This window comes from Dendropsophus ebraccatus, chromosome 11 (assembly GCF_027789765.1).
Source record: "Dendropsophus ebraccatus isolate aDenEbr1 chromosome 11, aDenEbr1.pat, whole genome shotgun sequence".
NCBI lineage: Eukaryota > Metazoa > Chordata > Amphibia > Anura > Hylidae > Dendropsophus > Dendropsophus ebraccatus.
This window is the reverse complement of record NC_091464.1, coordinates 84,161,781-84,188,684: the sequence shown is the minus strand read 5'-3', so window position 1 is coordinate 84,188,684 and position 26,904 is coordinate 84,161,781. Positions and strand designations below refer to the sequence as shown.

The 26,904-nt window shown below is 44.3% G+C and overlaps 1 protein-coding gene across 1 annotated transcript; it reads left to right on the top strand.

The window, feature by feature from the left end:
* Nucleotides 1-26,466, top strand: TMEM45A (transmembrane protein 45A). The gene is made up of 6 exons (XM_069944574.1): nucleotides 1-93; nucleotides 17,687-17,899; nucleotides 21,490-21,702; nucleotides 21,790-21,974; nucleotides 25,036-25,181; nucleotides 26,356-26,466. Exons 2-6 carry the CDS (start codon nucleotides 17,710-17,712, stop codon nucleotides 26,447-26,449), a joined length of 828 nt encoding a protein of 275 aa, XP_069800675.1. The 5' UTR covers nucleotides 1-93; nucleotides 17,687-17,709; the 3' UTR covers nucleotides 26,450-26,466.
* Nucleotides 26,467-26,904: the final 438 nt, after the last annotated feature.

Here is a 26,904-nt window from a genome sequence, read left to right as displayed (position 1 = left end):
TGATCTCCGCTGTATACCGCTCTGTATAACGCGCTGTGCCGGAGGAGACAGCGCTGCAACGAGGGCTCGGCGCCGACTCTGCACCACAAGCTGGTAAGTTCACTATCCAGGGTGTATCTAATAATGTATCTAAGCTGTGAGAGAGCCACATCTGCTCTCCTGTGCATCGTCCTGCTGTTGCTTTACGTGTCTGATACTGATGAGTAGTTGGACTAGAAGTTAGTATATAGTTCAGTATACGTGGTATATAGGTTATATAGTCCCTGTATATAGATGTATACGTGTATATACTGTGCTCTGTGTGTATATACTGTGCTCTGTGTGTATATACTGTGCTCTGTGTGTATATACTGTGCTCTGTGTGTATATACTGTGCTCTGTGTGTATATACTGTGCTCTGTGTGTATATACTGTGCTCTGTGTGTATATACTGTGCTCTGTGTCAGGGCAGGCTGGGAGCTCAGTCACGTCCATTATGCCGGTAGTCACCTCCCTGGGATGTGTACACAGCTGGATAGGTCAACATTCTACAACTAGTGTAACTACTGTGTATCCAAGCATCTATGTATCTACTGTGTATCCAAGCATCAATGTATCTACTGTGTATCCAGGCATCTATGTATTCACTATGCACTATGTATCATACTATCTATGTACTATGTATCTATATACTATCTATGTACTATGTGTCTATATACTATCTATGTACTATGTATCCAAGTATCTATATACTATCTATGTACTATGTATCCAACTATCTATATACTATCTATGTACTATGTATCCACGTATCTATATACTATGTATCTATATACTATCTATGTACTATTTATCAAAGTATCTATATACTATGTATCCAAGTATCTATATACTATCTATGTACTATTTATCAAAGTATCTATATACTATGTATCCAAGTATCTATATACTATCTATGTACTATTTATCCAAGTATCTATATACTATGTATCCAAGTATCTATATACTATCTATGTACTATTTATCCAAGTATCTATATACTATGTATCCAAGTATCTATATACTATCTATGTACTATGTATCCAAGTATCTATATACTATCTATGTACTATGTATCCAAGTATCTATATACTATCTATCTACTATGTATCTATATACTATCTATGTACTATTTATCCAAGTATCTATATACTATGTATCCAAGTATCTATATACTATCTATGTACTATTTATCCAAGTATCTATATACTATCTATGTACTATTTATCCAAGTATCTATATACTATGTATCCAAGTATCTATATACTATCTATGTACTATGTATCTATATACTATGTATCTATATACTATCTATGTACTATGTATCCAAGTATCTATATACTATCTATGTACTATGTATCCATGTATCTATGTACTATGTGTCCATGTATCCACTATCTACAGCGGTGTACACATCCTGTGGCTCTGCGGCTCCCATATTCCCATCATGGTCTGTGCATGATGAGGGTTGTAGTGAATACTAATCTGCTATAGGCATCCAGGTACACAACACAGGGGGCAGCAGCTTAGTGCAGCCCCCCCCCCCCCCCTCCCTGTTAATCCATAGAGAAAAAAGGTTTACAAGCACACCAATATTAATATTATATTATAATTTATTTATATTACAATAATAAATATTTATACATTTAACAACAAACAATATTCACCATAAAATCCTTCCGAAAAGTGCAAAAAATAGTTCTAGAAGTTGTATTTATAGCAGAGATGGGGAACCTTTGCCCACGAGATGTTGTAAAACTACAATTCCCATCATGCCTGGACAGCCGTTGGCTGTCCAGGCATGATGGGAGTTGTAGTTTTGCACCAGCTGGAGGGCCGAAGGTTCCCCATTCCTGTTTTATAGTATCATTATGTATAGGGGGAAGAGTCCTTGATATACTTAGGTGGGGGAGGTGTTACTGCTGGGTTTTAAAGGACCCTTAAACAACTTCCCTCTTGTATCCTGTTCTATATGGGCAGTGTAGGGCAGCTGTTCCTTACTAGTATTGTGACCAGACCGATGACTTCTAAGGACGCCCAGCCAATGACTTCTAACAAGATGTCCTGTGTAAATTATATTGCTTTCAATAGGTTAAAGTTTGCCAATCCTGATCTGTAAAGAGGTGATACGTCTTAGTATGTGACTCATAGTCACCGGAGTAGGAGCCCTATCTATACGACTGCATACAAATCACACCTCCTCCTGCAAATGGCTGCCATAATCCTTACAGCACAGGGGGGTCAAACTCAGGCCCTCCAGCTGCTGCAAAACTACAATTCCCATCATCCCTGGACAGCCAAAGCTAAGCTTTTCTTTCAAATTAACTGGTTTCAGAAAGTTATGTATGATGTTCTCCAGGACTTATAAGCTGCTGTATGTCCTACAGGAAGTGGTGTATTCTTTTCAGTCTGACACAGCACTCTCTGCTACCACTTCTGTCCATGTCAGGAACTGAAAACCTTTCCTGCTCTGGACAGTTCCTGACATGGACAGAGGAGGCAGCAGAGAGCACTGTGTCAGACTGGAAAGAATACACCACTTCCTGCAGGACATAAAGCAGCTGATAAGTACTGGAAGACTTAAAGTGTTACTGTCGTTTTAACTTTCAAACTCTAAATCAACAGATGTGATGTAAAGCAAGTTTTCAATATACATTCATTTTTTTTTTATCTTGCTGTAAAACAAAGTTGAACTTACCAGAAATCCAGGTCCAGTCTCCTGAAGGCAGCTATACTTACAGTATCCAGGTCCAGTCTCCTGAAGGCAGCTATATAACAGCTATACTTGCTGTATCCAGGTCCATTCTCCTGAAGGCTTCTATATAACAGCTATACTTACCTGTATCCAGGTCCAGTCTCCTGAAGGCTGCTATATTACAGCTATACTTACCAGAAATCCAGGTCCAGTCTCCAGAAGGCAGATTTACTGACTTGTGCAGGTTGAAAAAAAAAGACTAAACACAGGAATTCCGGCCAGTACAGAGAGTCACGGCTCAATGTGTCCATCAGTCACATGACTGCCTTCTCTCTGTGAGTGCTCAGATGACCTGGGATACACAGGACTTCCTGTTTTCTGACTGTTTTTTGAGAAAAAAGGGACATGTAGTATCACACTATACTGTAGCGAGAAGATACTAGATATACACAGCAGTACAGGACATGTAGTATCACACTGTACTGTAGAGAGGAGATACTACATGTCCTGAACTGCTGTGTATATCTAGTATCACACTATACTGAACATAGGAGATACTAGATATACACAGCAGTACAGGACATGTAGTATTACACTGTATTGTAGAGAGGAGATACTAGATACACAGCAGTACAGGATATGTAGTATCACACTGTACTGTACAGATGAGATACTAGACACACACAGCAGTACAGAGCATGTAGTATCACACTATACTAGACACACACACAGCAGTACAGGACATTTAGTATGACACTATACTGTAGAGAGGAGATACCAGACACACATAGAAGTACAGGACATGTAGTATCACACTATACTGTAGATACTAGACAAACAGCAGTACAGGGCATGTAATATCACACTATACTGTAGAGAGGAGATACTAGATACACACAGCAGTACAGGACATGTAGTAACACACTATACTGTAGAGAGGAGATACTAGACACACACAGCAGTACAGGACATGTAGTATCACACTATACGGTAGAGGAGATACTAGACACACACAGCAGTACAGGACATGTAGTATCACATTATACTGTAGAGAGGAGATACTAGATACACACAGCAGTACAGGACATGTAGTAACACACTATACTGTAGAGAGGAGATACTAGACACACACAGCAGTACAGGACATGTAGTATCACACTATACGGTAGAGGAGATACTAGACACACACAGCAGTACAGGACATGTAGTATCACATTATACTGTAGAGCAGTGATTTTCAACCAGTGTGCCGGGGGGAAAGTCGGGTGTGCCGCGGCGAAAGTTCCACAAACTATGGTGCCCCTGTGTTTTGTTCCCCGGCAATTTGCAGCGATCAGTGGCGGATTATAAGTATGGTGGAGAGAAGCACAGGAGAGAAGCATGGGGGAGAGAAGAACAGGAGAGAAGCAGGGGGGAGAAGTATGGCGGAGAGAAGCACAGGAGAGAAGCACAGGAGAGAAGCAGGGGGGAGAAGTATGGGGGAGAGAAGCACAGGAGAGAATCAGGGGGGAGAAGTATGGTGGAGAGAAGCAGGGGGGAGAAGTATGGTGGCGAGAAGCAGGGGGGAGAAGTATGGTGCAGAGAAGCACAGGAGAGAAGCAGGGGGGAGAAGTATGGTGGAGAGAAGCACAAGAGAGAAGCATGGGGGAGAGAAGAACAGGAGAGAAGCAGGGGGGGAAAAGTATGGTGGAGAGAAGCATGGAGGAGAGAAGCATGGGGGAGAGAAGCACAGGAGAGAAGCAGGGGGGAGAAGTATGGTGGAGAGAAGCACAGGAGAGAAGCATGGGGAGAGAAGAACAGGAGAGAAGCAGGGGGGAGAGAAGCACAGAAGAGAAGCATGGGGGAAAAGTATGGTGGAGAGAAGCACAGGAGAGAAGCATGGGGGAGAGAAGAACAGGAGAGAAGCAGGGGGGAGAAGTATGGTGGAGAGAAATACAGGAGAGAAGCATGGGGGAGAGAAGCACAGGAGAGAAGCAGGGGGGAGAAGTATGGTGCAGAGAAGCATGGGGGAGAGAAGCACAGGAGAGAAGCAGGGGGGAGAAGTATGGTGGAGAGAAGCACAGGAGAGAAGCATGGGGGAGAGAAGAACAGGAGAGAAGCAGGGGGGAGAAGTATGGTGGAGAGAAGCACAGGAGAGAAGCATGGGGGAGAGAAGCACAGGAGAGAAGCAGGGGGAGAGAAGCACAGGAGAGAAGCAGGGGGGAGAAGTATGGTGGAGAGAAGCACAGGAGAGAAGCATGGGGGAGAGAAGCACAGGAGAGAAGCAGGGGGGAGAAGTATGGTGGAGAGAAGCACAGGAGAGAAGCAGGGGGGAGAAGTATGGTGGAGAGAAGCAGGGGGGAGAAGTATGGTGGAGAGAAGCATGGGGGAGAGAAGCACAGGAGAGAAGCAGGGGGGAGAGAAGAACAGGAGAGAAGCAGGGGGGAGAAGTATGGTGGAGAGAAGCACAGGAGAGAAGCATGGGGGAGAGAAGAACAGGAGAGAAGCAGGGGGGAGAAGCATGGAGGAGAGAAGCATGGGGGAGAGAAGCAGGGGGGAGAAGTATGGTGGAGAGAAGCAGGGGGGAGAAGTATGGTGGAGAGAAGCAGGGGGGAGAAGTATGGTGGAGAGAAGCACAGGAGAGAAGAACAGGAGAGAAGCAGGGGGGAGAAGTATGGTGGAGAGAAGCAGGGGGGAGAGAAGCAGGGGGGAGAAGTATGGTGGAGAGAAGCACAGGAGAGAAGCATGGGGGAGAGAAGCACAGGAGAGAAGCAGGGGGGAGAAGTATGGTGGAGAGAAGCACAGGAGAGAAGCAGGGGGGAGAAGTATGGTGCAGAGAAGCATGGTGGAGAGAAGCACAGGAGAGAAGCAGGGGGAGAAGTATGGTCGAGAGAAGCAGGGGGGAGAAGTATGGTGGAGAGAAGCATGGGGGAGAGAAGCACAGGAGAGAAGCAGGGGGGAGAAGTATGGTGGAGAGAAGCACAGGAGAGAAGTATGGTGCAGAGAAGCAGGGGGGAGAAGTATGGTGGAGAGAAGAACAGGAGAGAAGCAGGGGGGAGAAGTATGGTGGAGAGAAGCACAGGAGAGAAGCATGGGGAGAGAAGAACAGGAGAGAAGCAGGGGGGATAAGTATGGTGGAGAGAAGCACAGGAAAGAAGCATGGGGAAGAGAAGCACAGGAGAGAAGCAGGGGGGAGAAGTATGGTGGAGAGAAGCACAGGAGAGAAGCATGGGGGAGAGAAGCACAGGACAGAAGCAGGGGGGATAAGTATGGTGGAGAGAAGCACAGGAAAGAAGCAGGGGGGATAAGTATGGTGGAGAGAAGCACAGGAGAGAAGCACAGGAGAGAAGCACAGGAGAGAAGCACAGGAGAGAAGCAGGGAGGAGAAGTATGGTGGAGAGAAGCACAGGAGAGAAGCATGGGGAAGAGAAGCACAGGAGAGAAGCAGGGGGGAGAAGTATGGTGGAGAGAAGCACAGGAGAGAAGCATGGGGAAGAGAAGCACAGGAGAGAAGCAGGGGGGAGAAGTATGGTGGAGAGAAGCACAGGAAAGAAGCAGGGGGGATAGGTATGGTGGAGAGAAGCACAGGAGAGAAGCACAGGAGAGAAGCACAGGAGAGAAGCACAGGAGAGAAGGACAGGAGAGAAGCAGGGAGGAGAAGTATGGTGGAGAGAAGCATGGGGGAGAGAAGCACAGGAGAGAAGCACGGGGGAGAAGTATGGTGGAGAGAAGCACAGGAGAGAAGCAGGGGGGAGAAGTATGGTAGAGAGAAGCATGGGGGAGAGAAGCAGGGGGTAGAAGTATGGTGGACAGAAGCACAGGAGAGAATAATGGGGGAGAGAAGCACAGGAGAGAAGCAGGGGGAGAAGTATGGTGGAGAGAAGCACAGGAGAGAAGCATGGGGGAGAGAAGCAGGGGGAAAAGTATGGTGGAGAGAAGCACAGGAGAGAAGCATGGGGGAGAGAATCACAGGAGAGAAGCAGGGGGAAGAAGTATGGTGGAGAGAAGCACAGGAGAGAAGCAGGGGGGAGAAGTATGGTGGAGAGAAGCAAAGGAGAGAAATAGGGGGGAGAAGTATTGTGGAGAGAAGCACAGGGGGGAGAAGAAAACAGGCCCAGGTTTCACACTGAGTATAAATACATTTAGAATCTATATTATTAACTATATGTATAATATGTACTGTTTTAGTGTCATTTTGTGCCATTTTGGTTGGTGGTGTGCCCCGGGATTTTTTAAGTATAAAAAGTGTGCCGCGGCTCAAAAAAGGTTGAAAATCACTGTTGTAGAGGAGATACTAGACACACACAGCAGTACAGGACATGTAGTATCACACTATATTGTAGAGAGGAGATACCAGACACACAGCAGTACAGGACATGTAGTATCACACTATACTGTAGAGAGGAGATACTAGACACACACACGAGTTCAGGACATGTAGTATCACACTATACTGTAGAGAGGAGATACTATATTAGACACACACAGCAGTACAGGACATGTAGTATCACACTATATTGTAGAGAGGAGATACCAGACACACAGCAGTACAGGACATGTAGTATCACACTATATTGTAGAGAGGAGATACCAGACACACACACCAGTTCAGGACATGTAGTATCACACTATACTGTAGAGAGGAGATACTATATTAGACACACACAGCAGTACAGGACATGTAGTATCACACTATACTGTAGAGGAGATACTAGACACACAGCAGTACAGGACATGTAGTATCACACTATACTGTAGAGAGGAGATACCAGACACACACAGCAGTACAGGACATGTAGTATCAAAGGGCATGCACTACAGTAATACTGGGAATTTACCAGTAGAATGACCATTTTTATTGGTCGATCATCTAGTTATTTACCTGTTGTGCAGATTCTCACTGTTTGTAGCGTTATGTGTTGAGGCTATTGTAATTAGACGGACCGCTGTATATACAGTATGTAAATTCTACAGATTCAAACCTTAAATATTTACACAAGTTATCCTGGCACATGTCCTTATAGGAAGTAGTAGCTTATGCTATCATATATGCTATTTCTGCTTAGGGGATGTGACCACTGTGACCCCCCCCCCCTTTTTTTTTTTATTACCTATAATGGACTGACTATGCGGTCTATAAATAACGTGGAGCAGACCTGACAGCAATGACGTAACAGTCTCAGACCTCAGCAAGTTGGACATTGGTATCCTATAGTAGAGAAGAAAAAGATAAGTAATGGGAGTGTAAAATAATTGTGTAAATTTTTAATAAATGACCAACCATATCTGGATGCAGTAAGCCTGTGGTATATGTATGGTATATGTCTACACAAGATATAAGAAATTCTACAAGGAACAAGGTCAGATTTGTAATAAAAACCCTGTTCTCCCTCCCCTGCTGAGTCACAGTCACCCATAGGGTACAATGCAGTAATAGTTTATTTTACATCTATAGTGACCTTTGTCTATCATTGTATTGCTCTGAAGGATGAATAATCCATGTACGGCTTCATTGTAACAAAAAAATCTCAAAGTCCATATATTCCACAAACAGCTGTGCTTATAGAGTGTATACACTGCAGACATTGTTCCATAGAAAACAATATTATTTCAGACTTTCAATAAATAGCGGCTGGGGGTTAAAATCTGCAACATCGGCGGTTATTTATTTGAAAGAAAATAGATTGTTTGAACAGGGACAAAACATAAAAAAAACATGAATTGTACGGTTAAAAAGCTTCTGCCTAGACTTGTGATTTAAAAAGTGCTATATTCTTAGATGCAAAGTTCTTTGCTTGTAGGAGAAAGGAGTAAATGAGTGTTACAATAGTAGTAGTATAGGGGAGGTCTTTGCTGAGGGTATTGCCTTTTTGCTGCCGCAGGGTCGATACCTGATACCGGTAACACTTGCTATATCTCCTTATATTGCACTTTTATTTGCGTATGACAGCAAAGGAATTGACACACAGTTCGGAGTCATCTGCATCAGGGGCACTCACCATCATCAGGGGCACTCACCATCATCAGGGGCACTCACCATCATCAGGGGCACTCACCATCATCAGGGGCACTAATCATCATCAGGGGCACTAATCATCATCAGGGGCACTCACCATCATCAGGGGCACTAATCATCATCAGGGGCACTAATCATCATCAGGGGCACTCACCATCATCAGGGGCACTCACCATCATCAGGGGCACTCACCATCATCAGGGGCACTCACCATCATCAGGGGCACTCACCATCATCAGGGGCACTAATCATCATCAGGGGCACTCACCATCATCAGGGGCACTAATCATCATAAGTGAGCACCAAATAGACAGGTCAGCACTCACTTCTGGGAGCAGCGAGAGGGGCAGCCCAGACGATCCTTAAATTGTATGGGTCACCCATTGAAGTCAACTGCACTAATCCTGCATGTCGGCCAATCATGGTCTTTTAACATGACCTATTACACAAAAGAATTATCGACCTGAACGGCCGGTAATCATCCAAGTAAAGGTCCTATTACACAAAGCGATTTTTCGACGATTAACGATGAACAAACTTAAACGACCTGAAATCGTTCACCCAATTACACGGAACAATGATCGTTACTTATGATCGTTATTGTGTTGTCCTGTCGTCACCACTGCGTTCGCCGCAACTGCGAACAACCAAACGATGTGTTATTACATGCGAACGATTTGCAAACAATCAACGCTAAAAATAGCTCTAAATTCTATTAAATGACCAACGATTTCTTGTTGGTGGTTTAATCGTTGTCTGCTATTAAACTAAACGATTATCGTTCAAACCCGAATGATTTAAAGATTTTTCGAATAATAACTGTTCTATGTAATACCACCCTAAGGCTATGTGCATACTGCGTAAGAGACCGGCTGTTCCGTGACCTGACCGGGACATGGAACGGCCGGTCTCTGAAAAGATCATCCCGGACGTTACTGCAGTACCAGCCGGATGTTATCTTTCGGGCTGCAGAGTTCTGAAGACGGCGCATCCGTGCGCGCCCACATCAGAACTCTCCGCTGCACGCTATGGAGCGCGCAGCTGGAGCCGCTCGCTCCACTGTGTGCACTTACAGGGTTTTCTGCGGCCGCTATTCACTGAATAGCGGCCACAGAAAACTGACATGCCAGTTGTTTGCGGCGCCACTAGGGATCCTGACCGGAGCGTATACTATGTGTATACGCTCCAGACGGGATCCCATAGGCAGCAAAGGCACGTATATTTTCATAATAATAACAGCTGTTGTACAACGGCTGTGGTTTTACGATATACGTTGTGTGAACATAGCCTAAGGCCGGTAATTTTGGTGTAGTTCTGTCTTTACTGTTTTTACCCGGCTTCCATCACATGTAAATCTGCCTTCTACTTATTGAAAGATAAGGCTAGGCTGGTAATATTCTCAGACGTTTAGGTAACTGGAGATTGGAGTTGGTTAAACATTGAGAGTGATTACAGTGCAGCCTCCTGTATGTAGCCAGTGTCCACCTACATGTTCTTTTTCCGCTCTTTGAAGCTGTAACCAAAAGCAGCAGAGGCTTGTGGACACACTATGCAAACCGTAACGTATGAGCACAAAGAGACTTAACAACCTATGAAGGGGCAGGACATGGTGTACATAGTAGGCATGTTGCATTTTCTATGCAATTTATGGTGACATTGCAAATATACCACTGTATTACAACAGTGCCGTGTCTCTGTAATATGTGGATGTTCTGGCTCCTTCAGAGCGATAGATATTGTATGTTGCTGCTCTATAAGAATCCCAGATCCTCCATTAAAGGGTTTGTTCAGAATTTGAAAAACATAGCTGCCTTCTTCCAGAAATAGCGCCAATCTTGCCCTCAATCTGTGTGTTGGGTATTGCGGCTTACTTCCATTGAAGTAAAGAGAACCGAGTTGTAATACCACCCACAACCTGAAGACAGGTGTGGCACTGTTTTGGAAAACAAAATAAAACACAGCTATGTTTTTATAATCCTTGATAACCATTGATAAGATTTTAGAAAGTTGTCTAAAGCAAACTGTCCCTTTAAATGGAACCAATCAGTCTCTCTGCCTATCATCCCCGCACAGCGCGCTGACAGAGAGGGAGCGGTGACCCAGATGACTACCGGCCCTGCCTCCCACCCGGCTCTGCCTCCCACGTGCTTGTGGAAACAAAACTCTCCTCCTGCGAGCTTCACAGCATCTTTATGCAGGGAACCAAATCTGGTTGGGCTGATTGGTTCCCTTTAAGTATTCATACAGTGGGAAAATATGTATTTTAAACACGGCTGATTTTGAAAGGTTATTCACCAACAAAGAATGGAGAGGTGAGTCAGTTTTAAAGGGATAGTGCGGCGCTAAACAATTATTCACTAAAAAACACACATTACAAAGTTATACAACTTTGTAATGTGTGTTATGTTAGTGAATGGCCCCCTTCCCCGTGTTTCCCCCCACCCACACCAGACCCGGAAGTGTGGTGCTCTATACATACCTGCCTCTTTCCAACCTCTGTCTTCCATCTTGTGCCAATGATGTCATCTTCGGACGGACAGCCGAACCGCTCCGACCGCCCCTAGTGCCGGCCGCCCTCTGCCGCGTCATCAGCTGCTCAGCCATGATTGGCTGGCACAGACTTCCGGGTCTGGTGTGGGTGGCGGGAAACACGGGAAGGGGGCCATTAACTAACATAACATACATTACAAAGTTGTATAACTTTGTAATGTGTGTTATTTAGTGAATAATTGTTTAGCGCCGCACTACCCCTTTAAAGTAGGTACCGATCAACTGTAAGAGATAGAATCTATAAAGCAGCTCCTCCTACTCCAGTGCTTCCCAACCTTCTCCACCTCGGGGCACCCCTACTAAATAATGTTCTACAAAATATAAAAAAAACCCATTTAGTGACTCACAGATGACGTCTTCTTTGATCAGAGACGTTACTTTCCCTTTTCCTCTCCATCCGGTCCAGTCCTCCGTGATGGTTTCTTCCAGCTACGTTTCATCTTTTCAGAACCTGCGAGACAGACATCTTAGTCTCTGCACATTTCTAGTAACTTGCTTCCCTTTCCCCCTCCTAAAGCTTCCCAAAATGTGTACCCCCACATAATAATGTGCCCCTTATACTAATAATGCCTCATGCTGTGCCCCCACATAGTGCTTGTAATGTCCCTCCCATACATAGTAATGTCCCCCATGCTGTGCTCCCCACATAGTGCTAGTAATGTCCCCCCCATACATAGTAATTTCCCCCATGCTGTGCACCCACATAGTGCTAGTAATGTCCCCATGCTGTGCCCCCACATAGTGATGTCCCCCATGCTGTGCACCCACATAGTGCTAGTAATGTCCCCATGCTGTGCCCCCCACATAGTGCTAGTAATGTCCCCCCCATACATAGTAATGTCCCCCATGCTGTGCCCGCCATACATATTAATGTCCCCATGCTTTGCCCCCACATACTGCTGGTAATGTCCCCCATGCTGTGCCCCCACTTACATAGTAATGTCCCCCATGCTGTGCCCACCATACATAGTAATGTCCCCCATGCTGTGCACCCACATAGTGCTAGTAATGTCCCTCATGCTGTGCCTCCCACATAGTGCTAGTAATGTCCCCCCATACATAATAATGTCCCTCATGCTGTGCCTCCCACATAGTGCTAGTAATGTCCCCCCTATACATAGTAATGTCCCCCATGCTGTGCCCCCACATAGTGCTAGTAATGTCCCTCCCATACATAGTAATGTCCCCCATGCTATGCCCCCACATACTGCTAGTAATGTCCCCCATGCTGTGCCCGCCATACATAGTAATGTCCCCCATGCTGTGCACCCACATAGTGCTAGTAATGTCCCCCATGCTGTGCCCCCACATAGTGGTAGTAATGTCCCCCCCATACATAGTAATGTCCCCCATGCTGTGCCCCCACATAGTGCTAGTAATGTCCCCCCACATAGTGCTAGTAATGTCCCCCTCATACATAGTAATGTCCCCCATGCTGTGCCCCCCACATAGTGCTAGTAATGTCCCCCCCATACATAGTAATGTCCCCCATGCTATGCCCCCACATACTGCTAGTAATGTCCCCCATGCTGTGCCCGCCATACATAGTAATGTCCCCCATGCTGTGCACCCACATAGTGCTAATAATGTCCCCCATGCTGTGCCCCCCACATAGTGCTAGTAATGTCCCCCCATACATGGTAATGTCCCCCATGCTGTGCCCCCACCTAGTGCTAGTAATGTCCCCCTTATACATAGTAATGTCCCCCATGCTTTGCCCCCACATACTGCTAGTAATGTCCCCCATGCTTTTCCCCCCACATACATAGTAATGTCCCCCATGCTGTGCCCCCACATAGTGCTAGTAATGTCCCCCATGCTGTGCCCCCACATAGTGCTAGTAATGTCCCCCCCACATAGTGCTAGTAATGTCCCCCTCATACATAGTAATGTCCCCCATGCTGTGCCCCCCACATAGTGCTAGTAATGTCCCCCCCATACATAGTAATGTCCCCCATGCTATGCCCCCACATACTGCTAGTAATGTCCCCCATGCTGTGCCCGCCATACATAGTAATGTCCCCCATGCTGTGCACCCACATAGTGCTAATAATGTCCCCCATGCTGTGCCCCCCACATAGTGCTAGTAATGTCCCCCATACATGGTAATGTCCCCCATGCTGTGCCCCCACCTAGTGCTAGTAATGTCCCCCTTATACATAGTAATGTCCCCCATGCTGTGCCCCCACATACTGCTAGTAATGTCCCCATGCTGTTCCCCCCACATACATAGTAATGTCCCCCATGCTGTGCCCCCACATAGTGCTAGTAATGTCCCCCCCATACATAGTAATGTCCCCCATGCTGTGCTTCCACATAGTGCTAGTAATGTCCCCCCCATACATAGTAATGTCCCCCATGCTAGGCCCCCACATACTGCTAGTAATGTCCCCCATGCTGTGCCCGCCATACATAGTAATGTCCCCCATGCTGTGCACCCACATAGTGCTAATAATGTCCCCCATGCTGTGCCCCCCACATAGTGCTAGTAATGTCCCCCCATACATGGTAATGTCCCCCATGCTGTGCCCCCACATAGTGCTAGTAATGTCCCCCCCATACATAGTAATGTCCCCCATGCTGTTCCCCCCACACACATAGTAATGTCCCCCATGCTGTGCCCCCACATAGTGCTAGTAATGTCCCCCATGCTGTGCCCCCCACATAGTGCTAGTAATGTCCCCCCCATACATAGTAATGTCCCCCATGCTGTGCCCCCCACATAGTGCTAGTAATGTCCCCCTATACATAGTAATGTCTCCCATGCTGTGCTCGCCATACATAGTAATGTCCCCCATGCTGTGCCCCCCACATAGTGCTAGTAATGTCCCCCTATACATAGTAATGTCTCCCATGCTGTGCTCGCCATACATAGTAATGTCCCCCATGCTGTGCCCCCACATAGTGCTAGTAATGTCTCCCATGCTGTGCCCCCACCTGCTGTGCCCCAATTTAAAAAAAGCATCCTACTCACCTATTTCGTGTGGCTGCAGGGAGCAGCTCTCCTTCCTCTTCGGGCTCCGCCTTTCGAGCCGACGGACCCTCTGGCAGGCGTGATGACGTTACATTATCACGCCTGTCAGAGAGCTCAAGTCCCGGAGTCCCTTAGGCTGCTCCTACATTCTGCTCGATTGAATGTTCCGGCCGCGCATCTTCTAGGGATATTAAAGTGACAGTGTCACAATTCCCACTGGGATCCCGTGGCATCCCTGGCGAATTATCCCGGCACCCCGGTTAGGAAACGCTGTCCTACTCTGTACTTATTACCTGGATTAATTGCACCTGTTTGATCTTGTTTTCTGTATAAAAAAAAAAAAAAAAAAAACACACCTGTCCTCACAGTCAGTCAATCAGACTTCAACCTCTCCACTATGGCCAAGGGCAGAGAGCTGTCCAAGGACATCAGGGATAAAATTGTAGACCTGCCCAAGGCTGGGATGGGCTACAGGACAATAGGCAACAGCTTGGTGAGAAGGCAACAACTGTTGGCGCACTTATTAGACAATGGAAGAAACACAAGATGACTGACAGTCTTCCTCAGTCTGAGGCTCCATACAAGATCTCACCTTGTGGGGTAAGCACATGTCCCCAGAGAAGGCATGGGAGAAGGTCACGTGATCACACAACGTGCAAAATCGCCATCTTATCACATACTTCTCTTCCCCACTGTATCTGTGTTTAGCACCGATCCTGAATCCCGCAGGTCAGGCCATATATTGAACGTCCGGTTTCATTCCTTATCTCCTAATCATCCTGTTCTCATTAGTTACTGATGAATATTCCCGCGGCTTCTCTTTGATCCCTGTGTTTGAAGGCAATTTGTAGGGATTAGCGGCTTCCTGTATCGCTCACTACACAGAAGCGCAGCTGTTTTTAGATGATCATTTGTCTTCTAAGTCCCATGTGTATAAAGAGTAATTGTACTGCATTGGGACTAAGTGATATTCATAGGACTCGGCAGAGCAGTTTTTGCGCTGATGTCTCTACTATGGGGACGTTGGGGTCTCTGTAGTGAGGGATCCCACAGGGGGTTGGTCATTTACACACACACTACAGACACTTAGCCTGAGTTGGCGTGATCTGTCACTTCATGGCTCACATGTTGTTAGGCTGGGTTCACACTATGTTTTTGCAAAAAAAACGGATGCATGTGTGTGCATCCGTTTTGATCCGCTTTTCCATTGACTTCCATTATAAAAAAAAAATTTGTTTTTTTTTAGCAGACACAAAAATGAGGTCGAGCACGTTTTTGTGTACAGAAAAAAAACTTTTATTTTATTATGAAAGTCAATGGAAAAACGAAACAAAACGGATGCACACACATGAATCTGTTTTTTTTCATCAGTTGTTCGTCCATTTTTTGCAAAAAAAAACAAACAAACAAAAAACGGATTGCAAAAAAGGTAGTGTGAACCCAGCCTTACTCCTTCTTTGCAGTGTCAGCACCTACAGTGACCAGGGCTAGATCTAAGAGCAATCCTACAAACTGACTTGTGGCAGAGGTGGTATCCTATGATGGAGCTGTGTTATCATTATTTTCTATACATTTAAAGGGGTACTCTGGGAAAAAAAAAACTTTAAATGAACTGGTACCAGAAAGTAAATTACTTCTATTAAAAAAAACTTCCCGTACTTATCAGCTGCTGTATGTCCTGCAGGAAGTGGTGTATTCTTTCCAGTCTGACACAGTGCTCTCTGCTGCCACCTCCGTCCATGTCAGAGGTTTTCTATGGGGATTTGCTACTGCTCTGGACAGTTTCTGACATGGACAGAGGTGGCAGCAGAGAGCACTGTGTCAGACTAGAAAGAAAACATTACTTCCTGCAGCTGAGAGGTACTGGAAGACTGGAGATTTTTTAATAGAAGTAAATTACAAATCTCTGCCACTTTCTGACACCAATTGATTTGAAAGATTTTTTTTTTTTTAGTGAACAACCCCATTAAGATTAGCCTCATTGTTCAGCGCTATAGGGCTTATATGCATCCAAATCCTTGGCGAAATCCACACTATGAAAAGTACAGATGGCATCAGATTCATGCATTGGATTTCTGATGTGGATTCTAGTATATTACCAGCATGGCTTTATAATATCCTCTATCCTAGCTCGCCGCACTCCCAGGAGACGGGCTTCATTGGAAGTCTACTGAGCAAGGCAGAAACAGCAGTGAGCCACAGAGAGAAGTGCTTAGCTGTGTGCTTCTCCCTGAAAATCGGTGGGGGGGGGGGGGTGTCTGAATGACTAATCAAAACTTTTGACGTGACATGAAATGTAAAGTAATCTGACAGCATTCAGCAGTAGTGTGAAGTTCATTGAATTTTATTCAGCAAGCAACATACACAGGAGCAACGTTTCGACCCCACAGTGTCTTTGTCAGACTAAGTGCTTTAACCGGCAGCCGGCAGTGTTATCGTTTTGCTGGTCTCCCTGACATCAGCGATCTGTTTCTCTTTTGTCAGACTAGGGCTGGGTTCACACTGCATTTTCGCAATCAGTTTTTTTTTCCCATCCATTTTATGCAAAAAAACGGATGCATTTGTGTGCATTTGTTTTTCCATTATTAAAAAAAGGATCAAAAACAGATCACAACAAATCATTTTTTTAGTTATTCCACCGTAGCAATGCACGGTGGGGGACCGATGATTTTAGGTCTGGCCCTAAATAAACGATCAGCCGATGACACGATCATCGGCTGATCGTTTTCTCTATTCCACCGAGCGATAATCGGCCGAATCGGGCTGTGGAATAGGCCCCTAAGACTTACTGGTTTTCGTGTAGCTTTTATATTGACTCCTGTAAGAGATGAAAGTAACCAAATGGAAAAGCATTGGGGCTTGCAGTGAGATGAGTCTTCCAGTCGGAGTGCCTTTTAGGTTCCTACAGAGTACTGAGAATCTCATGTGTTCCCTAATAGGAAAGCTGCCTATGTATTGCCAGGAAAAAGAGCCCAAGCTCCCGTCCGCCCTCCCCTCCTCCCCTATTGAGGCTTAGGGATAAGTTATTCAGATGGATATTTCAAACCATGTTCCATTACTGTTCTCTATTTTCTCTCTCCTCTTTGTGAACCCGACTTTTCATCTCCCATTCTGTTTTGTCTGACATTACAATATATACTGTATATATATATATATATATATATATATATATATAATTTGTCTTTGTGTGTCCTAGGAGATCAGCCATGACCCCCCACTCCTGAAGGGGTTATCCAGGCTTAGAAAAGCCTGTCTGCTTTCTTCCAAAAACAGCACCTCCCCTTGGGTGTGGGGCTTTGCAGCTCCATTCCATTGAAATTAAAGGAGCTGAATTGTAGTACCACGCACAGCCTGAGGACAGGGGTGGCACTGTTTTTGTGAGAAAGTAGCTGTGTTTTATCACTTTGTGTATATAACATTTCATCATATATTTCTTTATACTTTTTCTTCCCAGGGATACAATCACCAGAAAGCACTATGGCAAATTTTAAAGGGCACGCACTACCGGGGAGCTTCTTCCTCATATTCGGTCTTTGGTGGTCGGTGAAGTACCCGCTGAAGTACGCCTGCAGAAAAAATAAGAAGATTTGTTTCTTTGGGTCAAAAATTGGATTTCAGCGCGTGGAAATCATCGAAGGGGCAGTGAAGGCGAGCTTTGCTTTAATAGGTACGGGATTCCATTGTATTCTCCCGTCTAGGTTTGTCGGTTTCACTAATGTCAGGTTGACCAAAACTGAGAGCACAGTGAATTTGCAATTAAACAATTAAATCATTGTGTTGGCACCCCTGAAGTATTCCTTCTAGAAAATGATTGCACTTACACGTTTTGTTACACATGTTTATTTCCTTTGTGTATATTTGGAACAACACAAAAAAAAACAGAGGAAAAAAGGCAATTGTGACATTATTTCACACAAAACTCCAAAAATGGACTGGACAAAATTATTGGCACCCTCAACTTATTATTTGGTTGCGCACCCTTTGGAAAAAATAACTGAAATCATTCTTCTTTCGCAAACTGCTCCAAGTCTCTCATATTTGAAGGGTGACTTCTCCCAACAGCAATTTTAAGATCTCTCCCCAGGTGTTCAATGGGATTTAGATCCGGACTCATTGCTGCCACTTTAGAACTCTCCAGCGCTTTGTTGCCATCCATTTCTGGGGGCTTTTTGGAGTATGTTTGGGATCATTATCCTGCTGGAAGACCCATTACCTAGGACGCAAACCCAGCTTTCTGACATTGCGACATTGCGACCCAAATCCTTTGGTAATTTTCAGATTTCGTGATGCCTTGCACACAGCCATGGCACCCAGTTCCAGAGGCAACAAAACAACCCCAAAACATCTTTTAACCTCCACCATATGGGACTGTAGGTATTGTGTTCGTTTCTTTGTAGGCCTCATTCCCTCCACCATATGTGACTGTAAGGACTGTAGGGACTGTGTTCGTTTCTTTGTAGGCCTCATTCCCTCCACCATATGGGACTGTAGGTATTGTGTTCTTTTCTTTGTTTCTATCATTTTGTCCGTCCCAATTTTGGAGTTTTGTGTGAAATTATTTAAAATTTTCCTTTTTTTTCCTCAGTTTTTTTTGCGTTGTTCCAATACACACAAAGGAAATAAACATGTGTATAACAAAACGTGTAATTGCATTAATTTTCTGACAGGAATACGTAATTTTCTGGGGGAAAAATTCAGGGTTGCCAACACTTTCGGCCATGACTGTGAGTGCCTTTGAACGTGGCATGGTTGTTGGTGCCAGAAGGGCTGGTCTGAGTATTTCAGAAACTGCTGATCTACTGGGATTTTCACGCACAACCATCTCTAGGGTTTACAGAGAATGGTCCGAAAAAGAAAAAACATCCAGTGAGCGGCAGTTCTGTGGGCGGAAATGCCTTGTTGATGCCAGAGGTCAGAGGAGAATGGGCAGACTGGTTCGAGCTGATAGAAAGGCAACAGTGACTCAAATAGCCAACCGTTACAACCAAGGTAGGCAGAAGAGCATCACTGAACGCACAGTACCTCCAACTTTGAGGCAAATGGGCTACGGCAGCAGAAAACCACACCGGGTGCCACTCCTTTCAGCTAAGAACAGGAAACTGAGGCTACAATTTGCACAAGCTCATCGAAATTGGACAGTAGAAGATTGGAAAAACGTTGCCTGGTCTGATGAGTCTCGATTTCTGCTGCAACATTTGGATGGTAGGGTCAGAATTTGGCGTCAACAACATGAAAGCATGGATCCATCCTGCCTTGTATCAACGGTTCAGGCTGGTGGTGGTGGTGTCATGGTGTGGGGAATATTTTCTTGGCACTCTTTGGGCCCCTTGGTACCAATTGAGCATCGTTGCAACTCCACAGCCTACCTGAGTATTGTTGCTGACCATGTCCATCCCTTTATGACCACAATGTACCCAACATCTGATGGCTACTTTCAGCAGGATAATGCGCCATGTCATAAAGCTAGAATCATCTCAGACTGGTTTCTTGAACATGACAATGAGTTCACTGTACTCAAATGGCCTCCACAGTCACCAGATCTCAATCCAATAGAGCATCTTTGGGATGTGGTGGAACGGGAGATTCGCATCATGGATGTGCAGCCGACAAATCTGCGGCAACTGTGTGATGCCATCATGTCAATATGGACCAAAATCTCTGAGGAAGCTTCCAGCACCTTGTTGTATCTATGCCATGAAGAATTGAGGCAGTTCTGAAGGCAAAAGGGGGTCCAACCCGTTACTAACATGGTGTACCTAATAAAGTGGCCGGTGAGTGTATATATATGTGTATATATATGTATATATAGATATATATATATATATATATATATATATATATATATTTATCATTATCGATGTCCGTGCAGCCCTAGCCCTAAACTGTTATACACCTCTCCACGTTCCCAGTCTTCCTCTGCTCTCTGCTCGCTTCCTGGCACCATGGCTGCAACTTCGAAGCAGTCTGTGAGCTGACAGACCGCTCAGCCAATCACTGGTTGGGACAGGACTGCCGCGACCAGTGATTGGCTGAGTAGCCTGTGAGCTCAGCGACCGCTCTGAAGCTGCAGCCACAGCCCAGGAAAGCGAGCTGAGGGCAAGAGAAGACCAGGAGTGTGGAGAGGTGTATAACAGTTTATTCAGTTGTTAGCTGTCGGCTGCGCATTATTATTACATGTAGTGATTTAAGGTCCGAACCTAAAGACATGATTAGCAGATGATCGCTGTCTCTATTACACAGAGCGATAATCAGCCAGATTGGCTTTATTCCGCCAATTCTCGCTCCATGTAATAGGGCCCTAAGTAACGTATAACTTGGCTTTTATTGATAAATACATACAAAAACATAGTTTGGCCACTGACATGAAATATATACAGTGTATCGTATGAAAGACTGGTAGGTACAGACCTATTATCGGCCAGTGTAACGGGACACCCGCCCAGACACTGCTCATCACAGCTCCCTGATCATCTGTCCTGTCATCTGACCGGGGCCATAACTACATATACAGTAACACTACAAGTTATCATAAGAAAACAGGACCTACCACCGGTCAGTGAAAACAGGTCTAACCTGGACCATTATATTTCTTTCTACCTGTATATAACACAGAGGGTCATCATAACCTTGTATCAGTATACAAGGTTATGGGGTATATCTTTACGGATGGCAACATATGATCTATTTTTTATTTGACCTGTTCACTACACCAGATACACTGTAGATATTATTCACCAAACCTTTTACATTTTTTACTAGTAAAACTATGTTTTTGTGTGTATTTCTCAATGTAAGTTAAGTTTTATGTTACTTAGTAGTGTACTACTGGCCATCTGGCATTTCTGGCAAATGCCAGATGGGCCTGTCCCCTCCTATGGCCAGTCTTGTCTGTTTCCTGTTGATGTGCTATTTCAGTGCACATCACCATGGGTGGGCTGTGGTAGGGTGACATTTGCCCCCCTCGAAGAAGGGGTGCACTTGCAGAGCTTGGAGGAAGAGAAGATAGCAGTGGACTGGCCCAGGAGCCAGGTAAGTATGTGCATGCCTACCGGGGTGTGGATTACCTACAGGGAGATGTTTACATGAGGGGGGGGGGGGGTTATCCAACAGAAGGGGTTATCTACAAGCCTATGGGGGAGGAATTAACCTACAGGAGGAATCTTTTTCATTCTTTTCTATATTTTTATTTATTGGGGGGAAGGGGGGGGGGCATAATGTCACCTTTGTCTGTGTTAACCCCTATCCTTTCTCTTTCAGGAATGTTAGCAGAACAGTTTGTGCCGGACGGGCCTCATCTCAGATTGTACGACCATGAAGAGAAGCAGTGGAGCCATCTAATGAACTGGCAGCACTCCACCATGTACTTCTTCTATGGCATCTCAGGGCTGGTTGACATCATCACTCACACCACCAAAGCCGTCCCCATAGCCATGGACAGATTGATGCTTGCAATTGCCGTCTTTGTGGAAGGTGTGTAGTATATATTATGTCGTTGTTATATCCTTGCTGTGGGTTATATCACATTCTATTAATATTAACACCTTGTTCTCCTTTCAGGATTCCTGTTTTATTACCATGTTCATGGCAGACAGGAGCTAGACATGCACATTCACCTGCTCCTATTATTTGCAGTTTTTGGGGGAGCTCTGTGCATATTTTTGGAGGTCTTCTTCAGGGGGAACATCGTACTTGAGCTGTTTAGGTCAAGCCTGTGTATCTTACAAGGCAGCTGGTTCTGGCAGGTAGGTGAAGATTCTGAGGCTCCATCTATAAGAATACATTTAAACAATCGCATTTGAATCCCGCTGCCTAGAGAAGGTGGATGCAGCCTGAGGACTGCCTGGGAAAACATGGATACAGCCATAGTGAACCCAAACTTTCGTCAGGTTCGCTCATCTCCAGCAACTACCATAATAATACGGCAGCAGGATACAATTGAAGTGAGCAGTATGTAATTGCTAGAAGCCCCATAGACTTACATTGCAAATATATTGCAAGGCAAGTTTATGGAACGGCAATCCTACATACCATTTCAGCAACAGGCTACAGCAGGGATGGGAAACCCTCAGCCCTGCAGCTGTTGCAAAACTACAATTCCCATCATGCCTGGACAGCCAAAGCTTAAGCTTATCTTGGACATGTGTATCAAGTCTATACATCTTCCTATTTAGCGAAGTCCCTCGACATGCACACTCTATCTTCCATCAACATTTTAAGTCTAATTTTTAATGCTCTTAGGTTTATATATCACCATCACATAATTTACGTCTAAATAAGTCTTACCCAATTTTCCATCACAATAGGAGGACCACTTATTCAAGTGTCCCCCATTCTCTCTATGTAAACTATTGACAAGACCGTGCTTTTTAGCTGCAAAGAATTAATGATGGTAACACTGTTCATAAAATCATATGACAGCCTATAAACATACATACCAACCTAGAGCATCTTAGACTCTTTCATCTCCGATAATACGACCAGTCCAAAAAGCAGCTAAGTCCATTGACATGCGCAGTCACGTTTCACCAACAATCTATATACCAAGTCCTCGGACATGCGCATTGAGCTCAAACACCCTTCTAATTGGCGAAGTCCCTTGACATGCGCAGTCTATCTTTTACCATCATTTTATGGCTAAGTTCTCCGACATGCGCAATCACAAGCTCAATGTCAACAACGGTCAGAGGGCGGCGTTTTGCACAACGCGCCTTCTCACACAGTTCAAACGGCTTGCTTAACCGCCAATCAGAGGCATCATCCAAGCCTCGTTATAACGTCTTGTTCACATAGGTGCATACTGTTGTGACCTGGGGGTCATCCTTAGGAAAAAAGTATATAAACATCCCTTAGCTCCACCCCCTCTCTAATGCCTCTTTTGATAAAGCCAACGTAGTTGGTGAAACTAGTCAGGTCTTTAAGGCATGGTATTTTAATATACTTAGCGTCTTCAGCAATTGAACTATTAGACTTTAAAAATATAGAGCCGATGACATAGCGGCAATTATTCACAGTGTAGTCGAATTTCTTGTAACACCGGCATACACCGTGACCGCGGGGAACCCCCCGACGGTATCACTCCGGGTGTAGCCCCGCCACTTTTTTGCACTGTTCCCGGTTCTGCGGCTAAATTTACTGGGCGATCAACGCCAGCCGTAGCTGCAAACTGACACAGTGCCTCGCTATTATTTTTATTTCTGTTACAGTGTGTTAGTTTATTCTGACAAGCAAGGACCACGCTGTCAGTGAACTGAACACCAAATGTTTCCATGTCATATACACAGTCTTGTTTGACATGATAAACTAATAAGCGCCTGTCTCGCATCGCAAGTTATACAGTGCGATATCAATAAACCCTAAGCACTTTATCTTGAATATGCAGTTTGATTAACGCTACAAGTGCTATCATTGATACAGTTGTTGATCTAATTTACATTTGTGTACATACAATCATTGCCAGACTGGCCGGCGGTCTGAGCATGGCCCATTGAATTAAGCCACAACTGAATGAACACACTGTTGTTCTTTTCACAATCGCTGTACCACAAATTGGAGAAACATGGTACATTAGAGGGCAATTAACCCCTACAGTACCATATCTAGCCAGCACAAGGTGCCATTACGCTTTGCCTGACTCTCCACCGTTCGAATGTGAGCAGCGCTATTATACAACGTACACTGTGATTTCGGCACCAGCCTTGAATCAATTGACAATTCTCAGACGCTACTATTTTTAATATATATAGCACTGTATATATGTATCACTAATTTGGGTTTGTACTATTAAAAAAAAAAAAATAAAAGCTAAGTTTTAATCCTATGGGAAAACTGGTAATTGTTGTCTAGGCAACAACATGTAAACAAAGCTTAAGCTTTGGCTGTCCAGGCATTATGGGGATTGTAGTTTTGCAACAACTGGAGGGCCTGAGTTTGACACCTATGCTCTATGTGGCAAACTGCAATTTGTTTTCTTTCCTTTATATAAAAGTGAAAACCGTGCAGCATGGAATAAGCCGATATACTACAGAGAGTGTCCAAAAGGCAAAATAATCCAAATTTATTTATTAAGTCAATTTAGTATAATGTGCAGTAATTATATCATTAAGATATTTATAGCTTTTCAATTACACTGCAGCTTTGTACATCTCAGATTGTAAAGCTCTGCTGCCCTCATGTGGTCACAATTAAATTTGCAGTAACCATTGCCTTCAGCTGTCAAGGCAGGATCATTAAGTGTGGGGCCATAATTATTCATGTATTACAGGTCCATAACCCAAAACATTTCTATTATTTTACTTTTAACACCAAACTGCTCAGAAAAATGGTCTTTGGGTATTACGTGTCATATTTCCCCATTGACTCTCAGCTAAGATCTGGCCAAATGTGGCATTTTTAGTGGTGTTTTTTCAGACTAACGTTCAGACCAATTCCAGCCATAGTTGGCTTACTTTAAAGCAGGGATGGGGAAACTTTGGCCCTCTAGCTGTTGCAAAACTACAATTCCCATCATGCCTGGTATAGAGCTTTAGCTGTCCAGGCATGATGGGAATTGTAGTTTTGCAACAGCTGCAGGGCCAAAGGTTTCCCATCCCTGGTTTGAAAAAAAAAAAAGCTGTGCACCTAAATTTTGGTGCATTAAAGACAGGACCCCTTTACAGAGATCCCATGTTTATCAGACATTTTCAGTAGTAAATCTGGGCCGATGTGATGGACCAATATTAAATCTGAAATTGTTCCATGATAAGTAATAGGGTGAATAACAAAATGACTTTGTGCTTAAATAATGAATTCTGAATTTTCTTTCAGATTGGATTTGTGCTGTTTCCCCCCGGGGGTGGACCTGAGTGGAACCAGAATGACCACGGGAACATCATGTTCATTACAATGTGTTACTGTTGGCACTACGCCTTTGCACTCTTGCTTGTCGGTATGAATTATGGCATTGTCTCATGGTAAGTATCATTGCTACTCGGGTATTTAGAATAAAGGGGTTACCCAGGGCTGCTTTCTTGCAAAAACAGCACAACCTCTGTCCTCAGGTTGTGAGTGGTATTACAATTCACCCAGGTTTATTTCAATAAAACTAAGCTGGAAAAAAAACGTGTTTTTCTAAGCCTGGATAACCCCTTTAAACCACTATGAACACATTTGGGGAGAAAATCAAAAATTGTCTCTTAGGCTGGGTTGATACAACTTTTTTCATGCATTTATGTGCATCCGTATCGACTAGAGATGAGCGAACCTGGAGCATGCTCGAGTCCATCCGAACCCGAACTTTCGGCATTTGATTAGCGGCGGCTGCTGAACTTGGATAAAGCCCTAAGACTATGTGGAAATCATGGATATAGTCATTGGCTGTATCCATGTTTTCCAGACAACCTTAGAGCTTTATCCAAGTTCAGCAGCCCCCGCTAATCAAATGCCGAAAGTTCGGGTTCGGATCGACTCGAGCATGCTCCCGGTTCGCTCATCTCTAGTATCGATCCATTTTGTTATGATAAAAAAACATCAAAAAACATCCGTTTCTTTATCGCACACAAAAAAGGTGATTGACCACATTTTTGTGTACGTAAAAAAACGGTTGCGTTTTTTATTTTATTGGAAGTCAATAGAAAAACGGATCAAAAAAGATTAATCTGTTCTTCTGTTTTTTTTTTATCCGTTTTTACAAAAAAAAAAAAAAAAACAGTAGCGCGAACCCAGCCTTATTGTAAACTTATCTTAGACTTTCTACTATGACCAGCACCAGATCCTTGATGCAGGCAGTTCTGACTATTACAAGCCTAGCATGTGGATTAGGGGGTTGAGTTACAATAATGAGGTTCTGAAAAATGCTGCAGTTTCCTACTATATAAACTATATATATTGATTATTTGTCGCTATTAGATGATAGAAGGGGCTGCAGACAACCTGGGTGGCTCTGTATAAAATGCGATAGTCTATAAAATCTGGCATCTCTCTGTTTTACTGGTGCTGAATGGCAGCTGTTAAAAAACTACAATTCCCATCATGCCTGGACAGCTAAAGTGTTACCAGCTGGAGGACCGGAGTTTGACCCCCCTGAGATGTTGCATTTATCACTGGTGTTTTCTCTGTTATAAACTGTGATCTCTTTGTTCTTTCCAGGGTGGTTAATACAAAGCTGAAATCTGCCCAGTCTATGGAGATGGAATTACTCAAGTCACGGCAGCGAGATCAAGACTCTGAGGATGATATATAGGAAAATCTGCTGCCAGATCTAAGAAGCCTTATCATTGTTTAGGATTCTAACCCATATCCCACGTACTGTATAACACTATAGGTTCATGTGTAACACTCCGTATAGTGACCAAATATGTATTGTTTAGCTTCAAGACTCCGCAAGACCTGCCCTTCCCGTTACCATCTACCTATATAGTTCATGGTAGTATTTGGCCCCGATTACTTTAGATATATCACGCTGAAAATGTTTACAGCACTCCATTGAGGACGTGTCCACACCATTTATAAATATGATAGAGTGCAAAATTCTCCATTAAAGGGGTACTCCGACAAAAAAATTCTTATAAGAGTTATATAGATTTATAGAAACATAGAAGATTGTCGGCAGAAAAAGACCACTGGGTCCATCTAGTCTGCCCTTTTAGTATTTTCTTTCTTATTATCTGAGGATAGATGTATGTTTATCCCAGGCGT